General features: G+C 37.1%; 2 protein-coding genes across 6 annotated transcripts in view; one reads left to right on the plus strand and one right to left on the minus strand.

Annotated features, from left to right (window-relative positions):
* The first annotated feature begins 358 nt into the window (after positions 1–358).
* Positions 359–7612, plus strand: LOC143369112 (uncharacterized). 5 transcript variants are annotated; one of them, XM_076812590.1, is made up of 11 exons: positions 359–697; positions 995–1049; positions 1349–1519; positions 1748–1911; positions 2491–2595; positions 2726–2910; positions 3245–3469; positions 3814–3948; positions 5664–5808; positions 5887–6064; positions 7475–7612. In XM_076812590.1, the coding sequence occupies exons 3-11, from the start codon at positions 1452–1454 to the stop codon at positions 7596–7598; spliced, it is 1329 nt and encodes a 442-aa protein (XP_076668705.1). In that variant the 5' UTR covers positions 359–697; positions 995–1049; positions 1349–1451; the 3' UTR covers positions 7599–7612. The 5 variants fall into 5 exon arrangements, with proteins under 5 accessions (XP_076668705.1, XP_076668701.1, XP_076668704.1 ...); XM_076812588.1 differs by having other exon boundaries at positions 361–697; positions 1656–1911; XM_076812586.1 differs by lacking the exon at positions 995–1049 and having other exon boundaries at positions 1656–1911.
* Pvr (PDGF- and VEGF-receptor related) overlaps positions 7445–21939 on the minus strand; it is a 38940-nt gene continuing 24445 nt past the window's right edge. The window contains exons 8-23 of the mRNA XM_076812555.1: positions 19751–19874; positions 19284–19477; positions 19050–19216; positions 18814–18952; positions 18562–18708; positions 17566–17727; positions 17343–17479; positions 17111–17270; positions 16919–17019; positions 16476–16626; positions 16141–16365; positions 14900–15068; positions 14260–14530; positions 13789–14120; positions 12907–13012; positions 7445–11617 (exon numbers count right to left, since the gene is read on the minus strand). Of these exons, the coding sequence (XP_076668670.1) occupies positions 10928–11617; positions 12907–13012; positions 13789–14120; positions 14260–14530; positions 14900–15068; positions 16141–16365; positions 16476–16626; positions 16919–17019; positions 17111–17270; positions 17343–17479; positions 17566–17727; positions 18562–18708; positions 18814–18952; positions 19050–19216; positions 19284–19477; positions 19751–19874 (3275 nt within the window). The 3' untranslated portion in view covers positions 7445–10927. The remainder of the gene's footprint in view (positions 11618–12906; positions 13013–13788; positions 14121–14259; positions 14531–14899; positions 15069–16140; positions 16366–16475; positions 16627–16918; positions 17020–17110; positions 17271–17342; positions 17480–17565; positions 17728–18561; positions 18709–18813; positions 18953–19049; positions 19217–19283; positions 19478–19750; positions 19875–21939) is intronic.

The raw sequence follows: 21939 nt of genomic DNA on the forward strand, positions 1-21939 counted from the left end.
ACTAGCGCAGAGTCAGTGCGAGATACCGAATTGGCTATTAGTAATTTACCATTGTTTTACTAAACTACTTGACTAAATTTTAGTGTTCACACACGAAGAATTACTAAATTACTCGCTACTCGACTGAATTACTCGACGTGTCTGAATCAGCCTTTACGATTTTAAGGAGAGAAGAAAAAAATTAAAAAAACGAAGATAAATCCAGATCCAAGGAAAAGTTATTTTAGTGTTATTAACAAAACTATATTTTGTATTAAATTTACGAAGGAAAAAACCTTTATTTGTCTTTTATTTAAACAAAAACACGTTTATTAATTCCACGTGTAAAACTCAACAGACTTTAACGTTGTGGAAGAAATTGATATTTCATAAATGGGGGATTACCCGTTCAACCAGAAGCAAACTTCACTATGCACAATATTACCTGCACTGAATCTTATTTATGTTGCTTTATCGATAAAACAATTTATACGCTGTGAGGGGACGTGCATACGGTGCATACATGTCGTTTGTGATTACAAATTAAATTCTCACGTCTTACGAAATTATAAAGTAATCTTATACACGTTCGATTAATTGGTTAAAAAATTGTAATTGACACAGAAGAAAAAAGAAAATGAGTATATTCAGCGGAAAAATCTCCCTCCGGGAGTCTTTTATGAATGTATTGTCAAGAAGATCATTATTATTTATAAAAGTAAGTCAATTTCACGTACCTTTCGTAATAATTATATTTAATTCTTCTCAAAAATTTCAAACACCTTTCGATAATACAAAAATGTTCTACATTAAAATTTAAAAAAATTATTATGTGGATATAGTAAAGTAGAATGTTTGACTTACATATACTAGTGTAAAATAACAATACAGTTCGCATTTAACATAATAGAAAATTTTAATGTGAAATTTTACATGCAAAGTGGTCCTATAAAAAATTATTTTTTGGAAAATTAATCGAAATACTTATTGACTATTCTGTCTTTATATTTCAAAGAATAATGGATTTCTCGGTGGCATGTATCGTATCGCTCGAAGACCTACCCTAGGGGGTGAAAGTAACAAGTTTCCTATTTTTTTTATAAATGAAACAATTTTTGCATTTCTTGATACTCCTTTCAAAAATAATTTTTATTTCAAATATCTTTTCATAATTTACATAATTAGGGAAATATGTTGAAAAGTAAGCTTCATTAAAAAAGTTTGAAAGTGTTATAGAACACATCGAAAAGATAATGTTGAAAGTTAAAAATAAATTAGTGCATGTATATCGCATTACAGATTCAGTGAAACCATACCTTTGTTAATTGTGCGCTTGATATTTTTATTAATACTTCATTTTAATGTATAGACTAACAGGCTGAAAGGACTTTACCTTTTCCGAGCTGCATGCAGACTTGTCTTAGAATATAGAGAATGGCTAACAGAAGAACCTATAGTTGAAGAAATTAGCGATGACCTTACAGTTAATATTAGAATGGCGCAGCAAAAGAAAGTTGAGAAACAAGTGCTTACCTTGGAAGTTCGTAAACTATTCTTTAGTTAATAAAAGATTACACGTTGAGAATACATTTATGCAAACAAATATTCAAGCATTGCTTTTATTAAGAGTACTATAATCCCTATGAAAAATAATGTAAAAATATTTTATATTTAAGGATCGCTCCAATTTATTAACGAAACCAAATGACAGAACGTCAATTGAGAGAACGTACATATTCGAGTTATTCAAAAAATGTCGTGCATTTAGGAAGTATCCAGATCATTTAAGAGAACGTTTAGCAGAAGTATGTCGCTACCAATACTTGCAACCGGGTCATGTAATTGTACGACAGGGTCGTGATGCGGAAAACCTTTATTTCGTTGTAAACGGAGAACTTGCATTATCTAGGATGGTTACCGATCCCTGGTCTGGTGTGTAAACTGAGTCTGCTAAAAGAGATGTATATTACCCTGACTCTAAAACATCAAAAACATATCACTTGGAGCAAAATTTGTGTATTTTCATGCTCAAGGAGTCATTAGATAGCATAAATAAATAAAGATTGCAGAATAAGGTCGAGAATCACGGAAATTCACAAAATCAGCGATTCTCGACCTTATTCTGCGATCTTTAAGCGTTTATAGCTGAGAGCAACGTTAACCGATTTTCATGAAATATTAGACATGTATACAACTTACTTAAATCTACAAACAGGTTTTTTGAATTTTCGTTATAGGCTCATAAAAAAAAGTTTAAAAAACGACCTTTTCTATTTTTTTTTTTGCTATTCCGACCAAGTGCATTTTTTTTCAAAACGACACGTCACTTAGCAAACTAATCCTTCTAGCTTCTAAAAAAAAACTCAAGTTGTTTGGATTAATTTTAAAAAAAGTTATGCGATTTTAAAGAGTGTACGATTACGGCTGTGAGCCACTGTAGTCCCCTTAACAATAGTTTTGACTAAATATTTTGCTATCGACATGCGCATTAAAAATTTCATCTGCATTTAGGTGAATCGCAAGAAATTGATTTGGGTACTTTGAATCCTGGCGATATATTTGGTGAAATTGCGTTACTGCATAGAATACCAAGAACTGCAACGGTAGTTTCAAAAAGTATGTGCTACTGAAATATTTTATAACGCTATTGAAATCATTTTGTCTGATGTTTCAGCGTATTTCGTTATTTAACATTTATTCAGTTCACATTTGTTTTTGTTTCTTTGTAAGTGTGATTTATTCTCAGCCATTGTGGATTTGTTTCTGATTCCCGATGATGATTTTGATAAAATTTTACGATATACTTTGATGGAAGAGTGGGATGTGTTGCAAGATGCACTAGTCCACTTTAATTATTTCAAATGTTGGGATGAAGAAACTATACGAGAATGTTGTATCCTCAGCAGGATGAAGGATTTTCAACCTGATGAGGTATGAAATTTGGATAGAGTAAAAACGTTTTCAAAAGAGCACAGCATATCGTGGTGAAATAGTGTGAATTTCAAATGAATGTCAACAATATAATTGTAAATATAAGCCTCTTCAAAACTCACGCGTTCAATTTTACAAATGTTCCATAAGTGTCTCAATAGACTTCAATCAGTTAACTCAATTACAAGCATTTCAGGGATTATCACAGAAAATATTTAAACCACGTATGTGTAAAATCTAATAGAATTGACTAGTAATTGTTTCTATAAATATATACTATTGTAAAAAAGTAAATTGTAAGCCAACAAATTGAATTAAAAAATAAATATTTAAGGTTTTATTAGGTGACGGCAAAGGAATGGTTAATTACGTCCACTTTCTAATGGATGGCGAATGCCGTCTCATAGAACACATGATTGTTCGTGAGCAATTTATTGCTAATGGCAGACATTACGAGTTATATGATCCCAAAGATTTTCACCCAACAGAGCAAACAAAGAAATCAAGAAAAGCTGAAACAGCTGAGAAGAAGCTGGAATTCGAGTATGAAGCTGCTCGTGTATGGTTTTGTATTCTAACAATAAATATCTTTTTCACGAATGAACTTTAATATTCTACTAAGAACGAAAGAAAAATTAACTTGCCGACTGGTTAATACTTAACACATTTCCATACATTTGAAGTAAAATTTATATTATTATTTAGACTTGTTATTATTCTCGCACCGCATCTCTAAAAATTTTGTAAGTGCCTTTGTAGCCCCTATGAGGTGTTTCCAATCGAATATTGTTACTCTAACATTTACTTCAATCAAATGATTAGAAACTGTTACTAAATTGTGACATCTTCTTGGTTTTCCCTTAGCTAATTATATGTAAAAATATATAAAATCATTTATCACAGGCAGGTACTACCGATGTAACTGATAATCATCAAGATTCCACAGACTATACTGACCTTCTACGACCAGCAAAATCGATGGGCAGAGTTACCGATTTTGAACGTGCAAGCATTATTACAACCACGCTTTTAGACGTGGTAAGTATGAAATGTATAAAAGTAGTATTGTAGAGGATGTATAAAAAGTGACGGACATCGCTTTCAGGGGTGAATCTACACCTATGGATTGGCGAACATTTGGAGGAAAAACTTGCCGCAAAATTGTTTATAACATTGAAAATTAATGTTAAAGTCTTTTTTACACCAACGTGTTCTGCTCTGCGAGAAGAAAAAGAGTTGAAAAGAAACCATATGCCGGAATCGCACCGTTTCAACGCAAAAAATTGTTAAAGTTTGCGCAAAAATTAGAGTGCGTAGACCCACTCACATCAGCAGTGGCATGTAAGTAGGTGTTTCGCTGTCTCGGGAGTAGTGATAGGATCCGAAGCACTTCGAAGTAGGGCTGGGACTATTTGTCGAATTTTTCGGTATTCGAATATTTGAATACTTCAGTTGCTCAATTATTTGGCGAATATAATTCGAATATTTAAGTATTCGAATAGTATGGTGTGAATTATAAATCAAGTTCTTTAGGTTCATTTGTCAGGGTGAAATCTTATAAGCTAAGTTTGACCCACTTCACACCATACTATTCGAATACATCAGTATTCGAATAATAACATTCGAATACATCAGTATTCGAATAATAATATTCGAATACTCAAATATTCGAATAATAACATTCGAATACTCAAATATTCGAATAATAGCATTCGAATACTCAAATATTCGAATAATAACATTCGAATACTCAAATATTCGAATAATAACATTCGAATACTCAAATATTCGAATAATAACATTCGAATACTCAAATATTCGAATAATAACATTCGAATACTCAAATATTCGAAGTTTATTCGTAGCATTCGAATACATGTAAAATATTCGAATATTAAATTATTCGAATAGTCCCAGTTCTACTTCGAAGCGCTTCGAATCTATATATATATATATGACGGACTTCGAACCACTTCGAACATGATTCGAAGCTTAAAACTCTTGAAAGTCTTTATGAGTCTTGAAAGTGTTGAAAATGAACATCTGGTTGCCAAAAACTAGGTTGATCGGCCAGAGGGTTTCACCAGGGTCACGGTTTATGACTGTATTGTCCCGCGAGTCGGCGGTGGACGTACATACGGGTCCGAAACCTACCAAGACTTTGAAGCAAGAGTTTCAAAACTTCCGAGACAATCAAGACTTTCAAGAGTTTTAAGCTTCGAATTAGTCACCTGATATTCAAGACAAATTCGAAGCGCTTCGACGTGCTTCGAATCCCACTACTACTCGGGAGCCTGATATACTTTTCCTACTCACTCCCGTTTGCTCTCACTCACACACATATCGAAGCCCAACTGTGTTTCCGCGGGTCGATATATTGATCTTGATTTCGCCTTTGCCTTTTTAAAGGCGAGAAGGAAAGGATGTAGTGAGAGAAAAGGGGAGCCACTGATTGGTGAGTGGCTCCACACACTCTAATTTTTATGTAGATAAACTTTAGCAATGTTTTGCGTCAAAATGTTGCGTTTGCGGCATATGGTTCTTTTTGGACTTTTTGTCTTCTCATTGAACAGAAAACGCTGGTGTACAAAATTTTAACATTAATTTTTAACGTTATAAGCAATTTTGCGGCAAGTTTTTTTTATAAATGTCTACCAATCTAGAGGTGTAGATTCACCCCTGAAAGCGGTGTCCATCACATTTTATACACCCTGTACGTGACAATAATGAATCAGTACCTTTAAATTTAAAAGATCAACGAATGGCACAAAATTACGGACGTGGCTGAAATGTTAATGAGAGAGCCGTCGTCTACGTCTCAGCAATGTTATCCAAATGACGTACGAACGATATTTATGCAAATTTGTACGTTTAACAGGGGGGCATGTTTTGGATTAGGTGATATATTACAACATTTTTATCTTGCGCTACTGTTTTATGAAATGTATTTTTAAATAAGATGTGTTTTCAATGTAGGAGAGAACATGCTTAATCGAAGAATAGTATCTACTACACCCGTACGATGTTTCTTGATTCCTCGATATTGGTTAGCTGAACACAATCGAGCTAATATTTGGGAACGTGTGAAACTCTTCATGGATTCTAAGTACCCAACTAAAGAGCAATTGTTTAAACAATTCGTTAGGAATCGCAGGTATGTGTTTGTTTATAAAGGAAGTCGTAATGAAATACCATTTCATCAAGTTAATCTTTAAAACTTACAATTAATTTAAACCAGCTTAATTAAAAATATGTTTTGACGTAGGACTACGTCTAACAACCCGGATAGTAGTATGTTGCACCTTACGGCTGATCAGAAATCTTTATATCGTTAAAAATACGAGCCGAATAGAAATCGTGTTAGCATATTTGTAAACAGCATTGAGTAATTCAAACTAAGAGATCCTCATTAGACTACTGGGTTAGGTGACAATACTTTGCGTTTTCAGATATTTTATAGTTTTCTCAATACAAATTTTAGTTCTATGTACATACATTGCAAAGAATGCATATACTTTAGAAAAATCTGAATACTGCCTAAGGCCGGTATCAGATATATTGGCCGGTGAATTCGTTTTCGGGAACAGCGATCGAGGAGGCATCAGCCACCACCTTCTGACGATCGTAGATTTGTCAGCTGCAGTTGCCTGGTTGTTACAGGGTATGGTGGGGTAACGGGAGCGCTGCTCGGCTCCGCCTGAACCTAGCCGTTTGGCTGTTATTTATTCTTAGGCCGGTATTCATACTCGCTACTTATTCTTAAGCACATGCTTAAGTATGCGGCATCCTCTACTAACCTAGTAGCTAGTAAAGGATGCCGAATGCTTAAGCATTTGCTTAAGAATAAGTAGCGACTACGAATACCGGCATTAGCGTAATAGTTGTGTGCGTTGCGAAGCTATGCGTAGACCAATACGAGATGAAGCTATCGAGAAAGAATCAATGTTGTGACCAATAAAGCTCCTGATTTTTTTCGGAGCTAACGCACACCTATTCTGATGTATGTATTTCTACACTAAGAACTCGGTTTGGCCTACACGTCAGGAGCTTGGAGGCAGGAAAACTGTGTGGTGGGAGAATACCCCTCACGAAACTCACCGGCCAATGTATCTGATACCGACCTTAGTTTGATATTTAGCGACAGGCATGCTGTTTCGTGAAACATGGAAACTGGCTGTATCACAAAAATTTTTGGCTCGAATAGAATTGAAAAGATTGTTTGTTTGTTAGAAGAAGTGACTGATCTCATCTATTGGATCTTTACAAATGATTTTGGTTAAATTACAAATTATAAATTGATAATTTAAAAAACATGCAAATAAAATGAGGAAATGAATGTTTACATAAGCACCTCCGTGGCACAAGGCTATAGAAGAAAATTCTGATTTTCAAAGTGTGAATAGTTGCATCCACTAATTGATGAATTTGCTACTCCACTGTCATAATGATTTAGACACTTATAACTTGTTTAGTTTGGCTTGTGACAAAATAAATTTTAAAGCCGACGAAACGGTAGAAGCAATTTCTAAAACAGTTTTAGTTATAGCAATTTTATGTTTTTCAGGTGGATGAAGTACAAAGAAACCTTACTTGACGATATAAACAAACGAGGTCGGCGTATTCGTAGCAATGTTACGACGCATGATGTTCCTTATTCAATTAGGATCATTAATGATGTAGGTGTTTAAACATATTTTCTCAGTAAAAGTACAAATTATGAAAAACATTTTTTGCTACATAATTGAAGACCTTGCAGCAAGAAGGGTGTAACTCCATCTTGATCAGTTTCGAGTAAACTGGAAAAAACTGTTTGTAGACGTAAAAGAATAACATTATTCTTGCGCCTGCTCGTCATCATTATCTGTGGAAATATCTTCATCCACAGTCAACACACATTTGAAAGCCTTCTAAAAAGGCTGTTTATAAGGTGGGACGTAGTTGCGCGTTCGTTTGGCACAAAACAGTAAATGGGTGCAGGTTCAAAATTTGCAATAAATCACTCATTTGATATCGGATTTGCATCAAACTTGCGCCAAACGATGTAGACTTTCTTTTACGAATATTACACGTCATAACTTAAAAATTGTCAAAAGCGGAGTTGCACCCCTCTTGCTGCAAGGTCTTCATTTACTATAAAAAGAAAATGTTTTAGGTAAAAATCTTAAATTACAAAATATAAATGCCTTGCAGGCATATAATGATGAACCAAAACCGACTTAAGTGGCGGGTAAAGCAAAATCCTTACCCTTTTGACTGCGATGCATTCTCGGAGAGAACCATCAATACGACGGCGCGATATTCGCATATCAGTCGCTACGACTGGTTGTCCACTGACTACTTACTGACCAAAACGGTACCCGGAGATTTGATACCATTCTTAGGGGTTAAAAAAATAAATAATTGCAAATAAATTAAAAATATTCAGTTTTTGTTTCGTATATATTGATAGACTTGTGAGAGCGTATATATACGCCTTTCGTAGTCAAAGGGTTAAGGATACAAACCACCAAATGTGGTTTTCATTACTCATTATAGGCAGGGCCGGTGCGAGGTGGTTCAGCCCGTTCCCCCTGAACCTGGCCTCGCCAGGCCGCCCCGTGGCCCACGAAGAGCTCTTCGTAAATTTTGCGGGGCCTTATGCATATATATTTATTATTGTAAAACAGGTTTGGGAATTAAGTGATACTTTCGGCCGAGTTTTAGAAGCAACTCTTTCTTCCGCCGCGCGTCTTGGCCCCTGCGACTGCCATAAACCTCGAGCCACCTCAGGCGCGTACCACGTGAAACGCACGTGGCGCGTTGACAAAACAAAATCGTATCGACAATCGTGCTCTCTGGGACGTGGAAGTCTATTGATACAATGTCGCGCATTAGCGCCACGCGCGGTTCACATGGTATGGGTCTGAGGCGCTCCATGTAGCTAGGCCGCCGCGGGGGCCAAGACGCGCGGCGGGAGAAAGAGTTGCTTCTGAATCTCGACCGAAAAGATCACTTAATTTAATTCCCAAGGCTGCTGTAAAATGTAGAAGCATATATAAATGCGTTTTTTTTGGCCTTGTTAAAGTTCACGCCGGCCCTGAATATAGGGCTGCACTTACAGTGCTGTCTCGAAAAGAAGCTGTCTCGGTGAGTAAGAGGGCACACGACAGCGGCAAGCCATAGGCCGGTGGCACATTTACGTTTTGTCCGCCCGAACCGACCGCTTGCAGTGCTTGCATTAAACGAGTGGATGAACCGCTTCAGTTACATAATCACATAGTATTTGAAACAGTATGTTTCTGTTCCTTGAATCAGTAAAAAAATGTTTCCCGGGTACAGGCGGATAAATCGTGCCGAGCGGAGAGTCAATAATCCGCCGCGCGGATCGTCCGCCCCAATGTGACACCTCTCATAAGATTTTTCATTGCTGCGGTGTCGTCTATCGAAAACAGATGAAACAGTTCTCTCAGCCCTTCTCATTCGCCGCGGCCTTACAAAAGTAGCAGTGATAACGACGAGTTCTTTTCGAGATAGCACTGTATATTTGGTCACATTTCTACATACTTATATCTCTGCAAGGCATAATAACACATAATCCACGATTACAAAGCTTAAATTAATAGAGGCACTGTGTTAGAAAAATTTCTCATACAACTAATAGAATTATTTCATCAACATTGAAACAGTAATCATCTCTATTTGTACATAATTTCTCTTAAATTTGCATTCTTCGATCTCGTAGTGTTAAACCCTGTAATAAAACCCGGAATATATTGAGTATTAAGTACTGATGAATAAGTTTACTTTATTCATACCTTACATTTATGTGAATTATATACCTGGAAATTCACAATTAGATTGTCAAATATTTTTGTGCGAACTGTTTGAAAACAATAGGAATGAAATTGGGGTTTTCATTCTCATTCACCGAGTTTTCCTTTTAACAAGTAATAAATACATTATGTAAGAGCATTCAGCATTATACATATAATACCCTCTACTCTATCACTTTTACGATATTGTCTCAATGTTTTTTTTACACATTTGTACATTTCGCACAATAATACGTGATTCTTTCAGATGCATTTGTAAAATTATATTCTTACATTTTTAGAAAATTGATATATAACATAATGTATGAAATATAAGTATTAGTGGTAATCATCCAATAAATACTGTTAGCTATTTAATAACAGTATTAAACATTCATCTGTGTTTCGAGAAAAAGGTTTTGACAGTTTCTATCGATATTCGATACAACTTTTAAAACACTTGAGGTATAATTTGACTGCGACGTGCACATAAAAATGAGATTGCATCAATAAATGCATAGTAGCAAGGCACTTTTCCAGTTCATTCTAATTTCTTTTAATACTTTCAAAAGAAAATGAAAAGTGCATATCTGTTATCAGCTTTTTAGAAATTTATTAAAAGATATGAAAATATACAAGTTTTCTTAATTAAATTGTACTTTAATGACTTTGTTCATATTCCTTCGTTACTTACTCAAAAGCAAGTATACTTGTTCCAAATTTCTATCCTTGATTGCTACGAGATTAGTTGCTTCAATGCATTAACTAAACTTTTCATATTACCACGTTTTTTTTTATAAAAACTATTCATCAATCATTTTTCCCTTGTCCAGTGAGTTTCACATATATATTATCGTTTAAGCGCGGGACTTCGTCATGGCACTCTGAGAATAACCAATATGCACGAACGAAACATGTAGTACTTGCGGACGATGCATACAATTAACTTCTCTAATGACACAAATATACACGCGCACATACATACAAAGGTATAGAAATATCAACAGACACATCGATGATGAAACCGAGATATAAGAAGCAATTTCCTCCAACAGAAGGAATTGCATAATTCAATTTCTCTGATTTATTACGTTCGCATTGATGTCCATACATCACTCAACAAATTCTCACATACTTACTTATGACAAAGATTTGTGTTTCGATGTCCTTACTGTTTCAGTGACTAGCACCAGAAAATCTTTCAAACATTACGTGGCACTAGTACCTCAAACTCTCGTTTGGTCCACTTCACGATTGCCCATCAGCACATAACTGGGATTGCTAAATCCATCGGGCATATCTTTCCTCAGATCAATTCTCTGCTTTGGCATGTTCACATAGTTGTCCTGTGTTCTGATGATGGATGGCACGAAATCTTTCTTCGATGTCGCATCCACCTTTTCGCTATTGTTACTCTCGTTTGAGTTTTTGTTCTTCTCGTTTAGGTCTATCAGTTGAAGATTGCGCGGTGCGTTACAGTATCCAGAATCTCTATCAATCGGTTGGTCGACCGTTCGATCCTTTACCGCTAGCCTATTCCGAGCGAACTCCGCCCTGCGTTCTTGTACGTTGATCGGTTTCAGATAAGGGTCGTCATCCTCCACCTTCTTTAACATCGGCGACATTTCCACTGCGTCCTCCGAGTCGGACGTAGGTGATGGAAATTCAAAATGAGAACGTTCCTGGTGTGGCCTTGGACTGAATATCCCCGACTCAACTGTCTGGTTCGTAGGACTCATGCACAGATATGCCGAGTCCGCTGGATTGCCGGATACGGGTGAATTCGTGTATTCGTGACCAGGCGAAGAAAGGATAGTGTGATCCGGAGCAGACAGCATTGTCAAGTAATCATTTTTACCGTCCTCTAGCATCAGTGTGTTCATGTCTATGTAGGGAGCATTCAAACTGACGTAGTGCTAGAATTGAATTAAAGTTTTTATTGAGATAAGGTTGTGACTTCAATATTCTTACACATGGTATTTATAAAAATTTTGCTTCACCGAAACAAGGAAAAGATGCTTCTCTTCAGAGTTTAACCTAGCGTATGAATTATGGTTGATGCTGTGGATTTGTATGTTAAATTTTATGGTAACGTGTGAACTGGAATTTATAGTTCATATTTTTGTGGGTTACATTTTACTGAATAATTTATCCTATTTTTGAAAGATATACAGCGTTGTCCCGAAAAGTGATACGTTTCGTGATTCGATGAGTAAAAATCTGCCATCCTTACTACTTTTTTTTGTAGTTGCCGCGGCGAGTGAGAGGCGCACCGTAATTATTTACGGTTTGTCGTTATCGCCTCCCCTTTCGGCCGTTCTCATTGCCAGCCAGTCCCTCTCACGTGCCGCGACAGAGAATAAAAGCAAGGCGAATAGGGCGGTATTCACAGTCGTCGCTTAAGACTAAGATCGTCTTAAGCATGCGGCATCCTCCAGATTAGTAATCTAATCGACTAGTAAAGGATGCCGAATGCTTAAGATGATCTTAAGAATAAGTAGCGACTGTGAATACCGCTCATAGACTACCCGATTCGAAAATTGATACTCGCCGGTCCGGTGCCAGTTTCACTTTGCGGGACAGAACAGAACTGTATTATTAGTTAGGTGTTAGGAGAAGCATGTGATTCATAGATGATGGTATCATATGCTGAAGCTTGATAAATTATTATAGAACGTAGAATCGCAATATTCCCTTTACTTTTCCATCTTTATGTATCTGAATGTAAAATATAAACAAATGTCCTTCCAATGTGTGTCATCACGATGAAGAATTTGTTTGTTACAGTTTATTAAATGCCTTTCATAAAATGATGCAGGATCAATGCATATGTACAAATAGAATTTAATTGCATTCGTAAGTGTTCCCATCCCCAGATAGCACACGACGTCTATAAGACGTCTATAAGACGTCCTCAGACGTCTTGAAAGTCTGAAAGACGTCTATAAGACGTCCTCAGACGTCTTGAAAGTCTGAAAGACGTCTATAAGACGTTCTCAGACGTCTTGAAAGTCTGAAAGACGTCTATAAGACGTCCTCAGACGTCTTGAAAGTCTGAAAGACGTCTTAAAGACAGCTTATAGACGACGTGTACTATCTGGGCTATTACTTATTACTTTCACTGTTGCTGCTCTTCATTTTTAATTATACTTGGAAATCATTCATTCAGTAAAATGTTTATTAAATCAAGAAATAATAGACTTACCGCTCTTACACTTTCTTCCAACAAATCACCTATACTGTCAACTAATTCCGTGAAACTTGGGCGTAGAGTAGGTTTTGTTTTCCAACATTGAAGCATTATATCATACCTATAAAATCAAAATATTGAATGAGAGAATATGAACTAGTAACAGCATAAAATGTTGTCTTTCATTTACATTCTACAGGGTGCAGTGTAATTGTATGGCTGTATTTATGCAACATGTAATGCTCCTAAAGAGAAGCAACTGATTCTTCATGACGAACTGAAATAAAAAGTGTCGAACAAGAGGTTGAGAATCAGATATGTGCTGAATTAACAAAACAGGCTCTGTAATCTTCTATACAAGTACTATGTTTATAAGAAACTAGCTTTACTACTCGGCTTCGCCCGAAATTTAGATTCTGATTATATAAAAAAAAAATTTTTTTTTTTGTGAAATTTCATCTGGATTAGTCAGGCTCAATGAGCTGAGGCACATTTCGTAATTCCAGAGTTTATCGCTCGAAAGTTTTTAGGCGACAGACAAACACATATAGAAGTTTTCTGCTTTATATATTAAGATAATTCAGACAACCCACATAGAACTTGGTACTTCCACACAGTTACAGAATTGTAGTGATTGTTGCACAGCACTATGTTGATGTAATACAATTCTGTTCTAACAAGGTCAAAGAATTGCAACAAACCCTGCATAACATGACACATGCGGAGGAAAATTATGCTTTTATGTTCGATATACTTTTCAGCATGCTTCTCTTTTTTATGAATCTCTATTATCTACTATTATTCTACAGCTTTGACTGAAGCTTGGACGAGAAATCATTTCCTGTACAATTATATTATGAATTACCTGTGTCGTATAATAATAATATAAAAACTTACACTTCAAACGTAGCATATTCCGGCTGTTCCATTCTATAACCCTCAATCAGTTTTTGATACTGTTTCTCAGCTTCCATCCCTGGATATGGTGTTTCAGCCAAGGTGAAAAATTCCCATAAAACTATACCGAATGACCAAATGTCCGACTGCGTAGAGAAAATTCGATCTCTAATCGACTCAATGGCCATCCACTTTATGGGCAGTGGTCCATCACCTTTCTTTTTATAATTATCATCTTTGTACATGGTTTTTGCTAGCCCGAAGTCGCAAATCTTTACAACATTATTTTCAGCAAGCAAAATGTTTCTTGCAGCCAGATCACCGTGTAACACCTGGGAGAAAATGTATTACCTGTATTACACAATTGTTTGCTTCCTATACAGATTTCAATAGAACCCAACTAATAAGTTATATTTCCTAAGATCTCTGATAAGAAGAAACCTGAAAATAGCAGAAACTATTGAAACCTACCTTCCTCTGACTAAGATACTCCATTCCACGGGCAACTTGAAATGCCCATGATAGTAAGTCCTGAGTGCAAATGGGTTTTAAGTTATTGTCCTTGTAGTCACCACGATAATTAGACCTCCATCCCGGCTGGGATGAATTGTTGCTGAGAACGCAACCATCTGGTGACATGCTAACACCTTGAGAATCCGTAGCTGTACCTTGATAATGCACAGAATCGGTGCCAGAATTTGTGCTAAGACTGCAGGAAAATGACAATGCCGCATATTTTATCCTGTCGTGCAGACAGAAGAGAACAGAAGGATGTTAACACCACAACCCCTTACATGCACAGCAGTCAGTATTTTTGTATTACGAACAAGATGCTGGAGAGCACACGTGAATTCGCTTATTCTAATTGGTATTAACAAATTTGTTATTTCAGAGTGCAACCTTTCCTTTTTAATGTTATAAAGAGAATCTTAATGTTACTTTCGTTTATCCATACATGTGCTAATATTGTTATCGCGGAACGTGCAGATCAGTTTTTTAATTGTATAATGCTTTAAAGCCGATGTTTAATTTCCATAAAGCACAATAATATCGTTTTGTAAATTCTTAACAAGTAACAGAGAATGTATGAAAATTAATTATTAAAGCAAACCTGTTATTACTGCTGATGCTGACACTCCTGGCTAAAAGGTCCATGCCAATACTGGGGTCAAATTTGCCAGTCGCTGAATCAATTTGATTAATAAAATCAGCTCTGTGTCGTAGCAAATAATTATGTAAATTTCCAAATCGGCAATATTCAACAATTACTAATAGTTCACCTATTGAAATGAAGAATAACAATAAATTAATTTTTTTTTACCATTAGAAAATAATTATACATGCATAATGTAGGGGTGAAAAGAAAGTTTAACTCTTTGCCTGGCAAAGAATTTAAGCATTCACTATAATTAGGGGGAAACCGTTTTCCAGCTGAACTTGTACAATCCTATGTGTCGGCATTAATGAAGTGTTCATTTCATATACTTTATGTATCAAACCTTGAAAAATACGGTAATTACCTAGATGGAAAAAGAGTTTTCGAAATATTCATAAAAATATTTTGGTATTTATTTGGAATCAGGTATATGTGTTGATCGTTTCCGAGATATCGGTATAGGTTTGGGGACAGATTGGGGGGCTCCCCGTCAGCGGGACTGACGCAGGTTGACGCTCATTGGTGCCGGGAGAAGGCACTATTGGCTGTACCCCCACCAACGCTTTTTCGGAGCCAATGAGCTCATTCTACATGCGCGAAACGGGTTCCTTCTTAAATGACAAGGAGAATAGGGAGGTCGTAAATTAAACACTCGAACAGCGAACAGCGGCGGTCTTTGAGGCCCCGGCACCCAGGGCCGTACGCGGTATACTATCGTAGGATTATCAGTAGGAATTGAGTCTCAGGCTACATGCCCTGAGCCCTGAGCCCTGATTGAGGCCCGAGCTCCTTATCTGCCCATGCGATGAAATATTTTCTGTGCTACTTGTTTTGAGTGGGGGAGCACCTACAGGAATGGTGGTTTTGTGCGTGAGACGCCACGATTGGAGACGAACCGACGCCACGGCCAACCAGCGTCGCTGGGAAATATGTTGTCGACGCTGGTTGGTCGCGGCGTCACTCGTTTGGCGCTGGCATCGGTTCGTCTCCAATCGTGGCGTCTCAGGCACGCATTACCACCACTCCCGTAGGTGTTCCCCCACCCAAAACAAATGGCACAGAAAATGTTTCATCGCATCCTTGCTGTCAATTCACTCGGTCCGATTCTCGAAACATATAAACAGGCACGCGCTACCACTTTTACGACCTCCCTACGAACAGCTCTAGTCTATATATGTAAGTAGTAGGATACGTACGTTTTGAAATGTTTTTCGTGCACGCACCAAGAAGATTTACAACATTCAGATGTTTTCTAAGGTGTACCATAATCTTTAATTCGCTAGCAAGAGCACGAACATACGTAGGATCTGCTGTACGGCGAACCATTTTTACGGCGACGGTAGTAAATGGCTCATCTTCACAAATTCCTTGAGCTTCTGCTTTCATTACGACACCGAAAGCACCGCTTCCTAATTTTTTTCCTGCCACAAGAAATTACATAGTTACCTAGATTAGCTAAGACAAACCCAGCACCATTTATTTATTCATTTGTGCTCAATTTAATATACATACTTAATTAAAGTAACTTTACCTAAGTTTAATCTCTCTCTTGGGAATTCCCACTTTCTATCGTAAGGCAGCAACTCAGCTTGATCATCCACTGTTAGGTCTGGATTTAAGCATTCCACCGCTCCTTCCTCAAAGTGCATCAACCCAGCTTCCATTAATTCCTTTCTCATGATCTGGAATGTCCCAAAAGTTTTCAGAATTTTTCATTATTCCCAAAAGTATTATCTTCTACTGTGTCCCGATGGAAAGAAGTCAGTTGAGAAACTACTGCCCGAATATCAGGTCCGAATAGTATATCCCTATCGGCCGGGGCGACAACGTTGACGAATACAAGGTAAGTAAAAATGGGACACGGGCGGTGGGACCTAATGCGAGGGAAGAACCCCTCTTGTCCCTGTGACATTTCAACCGACTTCTTTCCATCGGGCCACAGTACCTGGTGACGATACTGAAATTCAAATTTACCTTTTCACGACGGACCTTGATTGTGAAGTAAACCACCAAAATCACAACGACAATAAGTAAAATGACGATTAATATGATCAATCCTTTAGAGAGCTCTTTTCCTGCAGTAATAATATCATAAGATTATTAATAGAGGAAACATATATTTGAAAAGCCACCAATTCTTTGGTATTTTATAGTTTAATAGATTACCCTTTATGGTTATTTGCTGATAGGCCTCCAATTTTCCTATACGATTTTCCACTCGACACAAATACTTTCCATTATCACTCTCCAATAAATAATTAATACAAAGTTCTTGATTGTCATTGGTGATCGCATATTGTGTATTATTAGCCAACATTACATCGTCCTATTAACAATATTATAAATATGTGAATTTACACTAATAGAATACCTCAATGATATCAATTATTACACTTACTTTATACCAAGTAATATTTGGTGCAGGCATCCCATGTGCATAACATTTAAGGACCACTTGTTTATTCTCTACATTAAGATCGATTGTCACTTCATTATTTTGCATGTTAGTATTGTTAAAGGAAGGTGCCTGTGCATCTAGAACAAAGAAATATTAGAGAATTCGACATGTAATCCTCTAAAAAAGGAGAGAAATCCGTTGCATAATATTTTACAATAATTACCATATACATGCAGAAAGTAATACACAGGTTCGTCTGCCATATTATCATGCATGGCCGTTACCCTACAGCTATACCATTTTGAATCCTCCTTTGTTACATTCTTTATCTTCAAAATGGAGCGATAAGTGAATTGAGTTTTATTTTCAATGATCGTCAGTCTATCTAACAGTTTAAAACAAACATCCAGTAAACTACATTTTTTATATATTTTAATTTATAAAACTATTTTTTTGCTTAAGGGGACCTTCCGGTCTAGAGCCCAAGAAACTAGGTGATGTTTCGGAATTAATTAAAGGAAAACTACTATATATAATTCAATGGGACTTTTTGCATTGTATTAAGGATGTCTTCAGCTACAGAAATATATATTTTGTTTTATAATTAATCATTGCAGACGGCACTGGGGAGTCGTTAGAGTCAAGGCGTAAAAAAAATTGATCCAAATTGGTGGGACCTGTATCTCCAAAACTTATTATCCGATTCGACTGAAACTTTTTTTATTTTGAAGAATATACTTCTGGCTAGGGGGGAAACCAGAGAAAATTATAAAATTACATTTTTTAGAAGATAACGCCACTTGAAGTTTGAAATCACTTTTTTCCTATAGTTTTCATCCTTTCAACGCCTTTTAAAATTACAAATTTTCAATTTTTTGTTTTTTTTTCGGTATCCTCCGTAGCCAGAAGTATATTCTTCAAAATAAAAAAAGTCTCAGTCGAATCAGATAATAACTTTTGGAAATACAGGTCCCACCATTTTGAGAACACTGTTTCGAGAAAAACGCATTTAAAGTTTTACGTGAGTGCCGAATGGCCGGGTGTTACCCATGCATTTGCCGCTACTCAAATGCTTATAACTTCCGGAATTTCACGAATTACAGAAAATCCTTTTTAAACACGCATTCCTAAAAGTTTGAACATTCGAAAAATGAAATAAAAAAAATCGACTTTTAGACCGGAAGGTCTCCTTAAGCAGTAATTAAACAGGAATAGTTACTGCTTTCTAGAATAGGAGTATTGTCATCGTTCCTCCATTTAAATGTACTTGAATAATTGTAAACAGATGCAGCACAAATCAATTCAATATTTTCGCCCTCTGTCACTGGTCCTTTCGGTTCAATTAAACCGAATCCTCCCTTTCCATCTATAACATTTCCATAGTACTGGTGTAATGAAATATTATACAGTCAGAAGAAAAGATAAACTCTAAAAAAATTATAACAGAAATATGAAGAAGTGGTCTCTTTACCAGATACCAAAATATTTTCTGTCATGGAATCGCAACCAGCAGTGTTGCAAGCAGTGCAAGTAAGCTTGCCGGACATTTCAATAGTCGTATTTGCTTTTGAATGAAACGAAGTCATCGTATTATCCTTTTCTTTTACATCCTATGTAAAGTTTTTCATTATCATATTAAAAGTTTCTCACTTGTCACATTGTGAAAAAATACTTAATACATGCTGGATCGGGAAAGACATTACGTACCGTTAAAATCACTGTAGTTGCATTTTCACACGAGGGATAATATGGACACTTTAGAAAAGTCCATGTAACATTTGGCATTGGGAACGCTGCCACATCACAAGATACATGCGCTAGTTGGTTGGGTGCGTAATATGATTCCACTTTTGTTAAACATGGTATGGGTTTAGCTGGAAGGAATAACGATTAAGAATTTTGATTCTATTACTTTGTGTGTATGGAATAAGAATTATATACCTATCACGGTCAATGTGAAGTTTAGCATTTCAATTCTGTCCTGATTACTAGCTTGAAGGGAATACATTCCCATGTCACTCACGTCTAAGCGATTAATTCTTAGACTTGTCGAACGGAGTGTCTTGTTCACTGCATACTTTGCTTTCTCCCGGAACTCCCAGCTTCCTACAATTTCATCTCCTTTGTGATTCAACCTGCAGAGTAATATTGTGGGAATATTTGGTTGTAGCATATAAAATGTCAATTTAATGATAACCCCGTAACATTTCAAAGTATCATACAGAATACCCAACAAATTTTCAATATCGATTTTTCTGAAAACGCAGCCTGGCACAACAAAATTCTATTCTATATTTGCGATTTACTTTTGCATGACAATCGCCCCTTCCCTGAGAAAGATCTGAATGTACACGAATTATGCCTCTCTCTGTATACATATGTATCTTGTTACGTATTAAATATATTACCATTTAAGTTGGGGTTTAGGATAGGCATCCACATTTACAACCCATTGCACCTTATCACCGTATCTGGATTCGTAAATTCTGCGGTCATCCTGAGCTGTTAGATTGATAAATGTCTTCCCTGGATCTGAAAATTTGTGTTAAAAATTAATGCAACGGAAAAGTAAGTGTCGTGTAACACTTTGAGTGGCATAGGCGCGTTTTCACGCCGAGGTATTTCTATACTGTGCACGGTTGCAGCGTATTTTCACGTCGATATTTTTTTCAAAGCTTTGGAAGTACCTATGTATAGTACTTATTGGCCGAAGGAATCCGAATGTTTGCTTTAAGAAGGTAGTGGACTATTTGATCCGTAAAATCGTTAGTTTCTTTGACGATAAATTACTTTGATACCAAATAATCGTTATAGTCGTGCTTTTCACAATCTATTGTGGACACGTTTTGCAAGTAATTACCAAAACAATAGGGGTCATTCTACTTTGATCGGCCGAAAAATGAAGCAATTTTTATGGATTTTTTTCTCAATGAATGCAACATATAATGAAATATATATATATTTTTAAATTTATTAAACTATTCTTATATTATAAAAAAATTAAAAAATTGTTTTTAATTTGTTTAAAATATTTTTTTATAGCGTCAATGTGACGCCTACAAAAGGGAGGTGTGCTCGTGGCGCAGGTGATTTCCCAGCTTAGACTTATCTGAAACAAAAAATTCGAAAAGATCCTTAATCCGTATGAGTGTCACTATTGCCCGTAGATCAATTAACAATTTTTGTTGAGAAATAACAAAGTGGCGTCGGTTTGCAAGGAAAAGATTTGTTGTATTTGGTGTAAGGCCCGATTCACCTTGCGGGACGCGTGTAGCCAGACGATCCTATCACCCCCCCCCCCAAACTAATATTGGGTGACTATTTACTTTGATGCATGTGAACCCTGATCCGCACGATGATAAAAAATTGAGAATTTTTTATATGTTCGTGCTTGTGGTCCCAACGATGACCCGATCAAGCAGACGAACCTTGCTATACTCGTTTCATCCTAAGAAAAATCCTATGCCCCGACCGTTTTGTGGCCGTTCTGCGCAGCCCCCACTACCGCCTACGGGCCCGACGCAGGCTATTGCTCGCAGCACTTTAACCTGCCGACTTCCCTGCCCCTCCGAGGGCGTGACATGACCGATGTCAATGTCAACATTGCAGGTTGCGGAACGGCTGACAGAGAGGTAACAGGTGGTAAGACGGAGAAAAGCGTAGGCGGTTAAGTGGGGAGTCGGACCAACCAGCGCCTCCTCAGAATCATCCCTGCGCGAACGGGATTTTTCTTAGGATGAAACGAGTATAGTAGAGCGCTGATTGAATTCCGCCCTTGTCCACCTTTTCGATGTCAAAGGTAGACAAGGTATCGAAATTTGGGAGGCGCCAAAATGCCTGATTGGCCCTGCGTTCCTTGAAGAGGAGGAACCTTCCCTCTGCGATTTCGGTGGTGGAGGAGGAACCTTCTCCCTCTTGGTGACGTAGCTAACGAAAAGCCGGACAGCTGGCTATCAAACCTCGCCAAGTTGATCGGCTGGAGGCAGTGATGCCAGAAACGTGGGTTTTCGCCCACGGGCGCTACCCCCACTCTATGCCCAAGCGTACCCCCATTCTATGACCAAGCGTATCCCCTCCTAGCGCCTGTACCGCACCACTACAAGCGTACCCTACTTTCTGTCCGTGTGCCGTACGCGCTGCCTGGCCCGGCGCTCTCCGCCAAGAATTAATTATTCTCTAACTTCTCTTTCTATATTCTCAGTAGAACAAAAACTTGAAAACTGTTAATTTACAAAGCATTTTCGCAAATGGCTAATACACGATGTTGCTCTTCCGCCTTTTTTTATACATAAACAGAAATAAATCTTATTTATGTATAATCTTAAATCTCTGTTTATGTATAAAAAAAGGCAGAAGGCCAACATTGTCATTAGCCAGCTGCGAAAATGCTTTGTAAATTAACAGTTTTCAAGTCTTTATTCTCCTGAGAATATAGAAAGAGAAATTGGAGAATAAATAAAGAAAAAAAGTAGAATATCCGCGCCGGGATTTGAACTCTGGACTTTTTGTTTGTGACCCAAGCGCTTCGATATCGGTAAAACGAATTTTCGCCGGAGAGCGCGGGCCAGGCAGCGCGTACGGCACACGGATAGAGGGA

This window comes from Andrena cerasifolii, chromosome 5 (assembly GCF_050908995.1).
Source record: "Andrena cerasifolii isolate SP2316 chromosome 5, iyAndCera1_principal, whole genome shotgun sequence".
Lineage (NCBI taxonomy): Eukaryota > Metazoa > Arthropoda > Insecta > Hymenoptera > Andrenidae > Andrena > Andrena cerasifolii.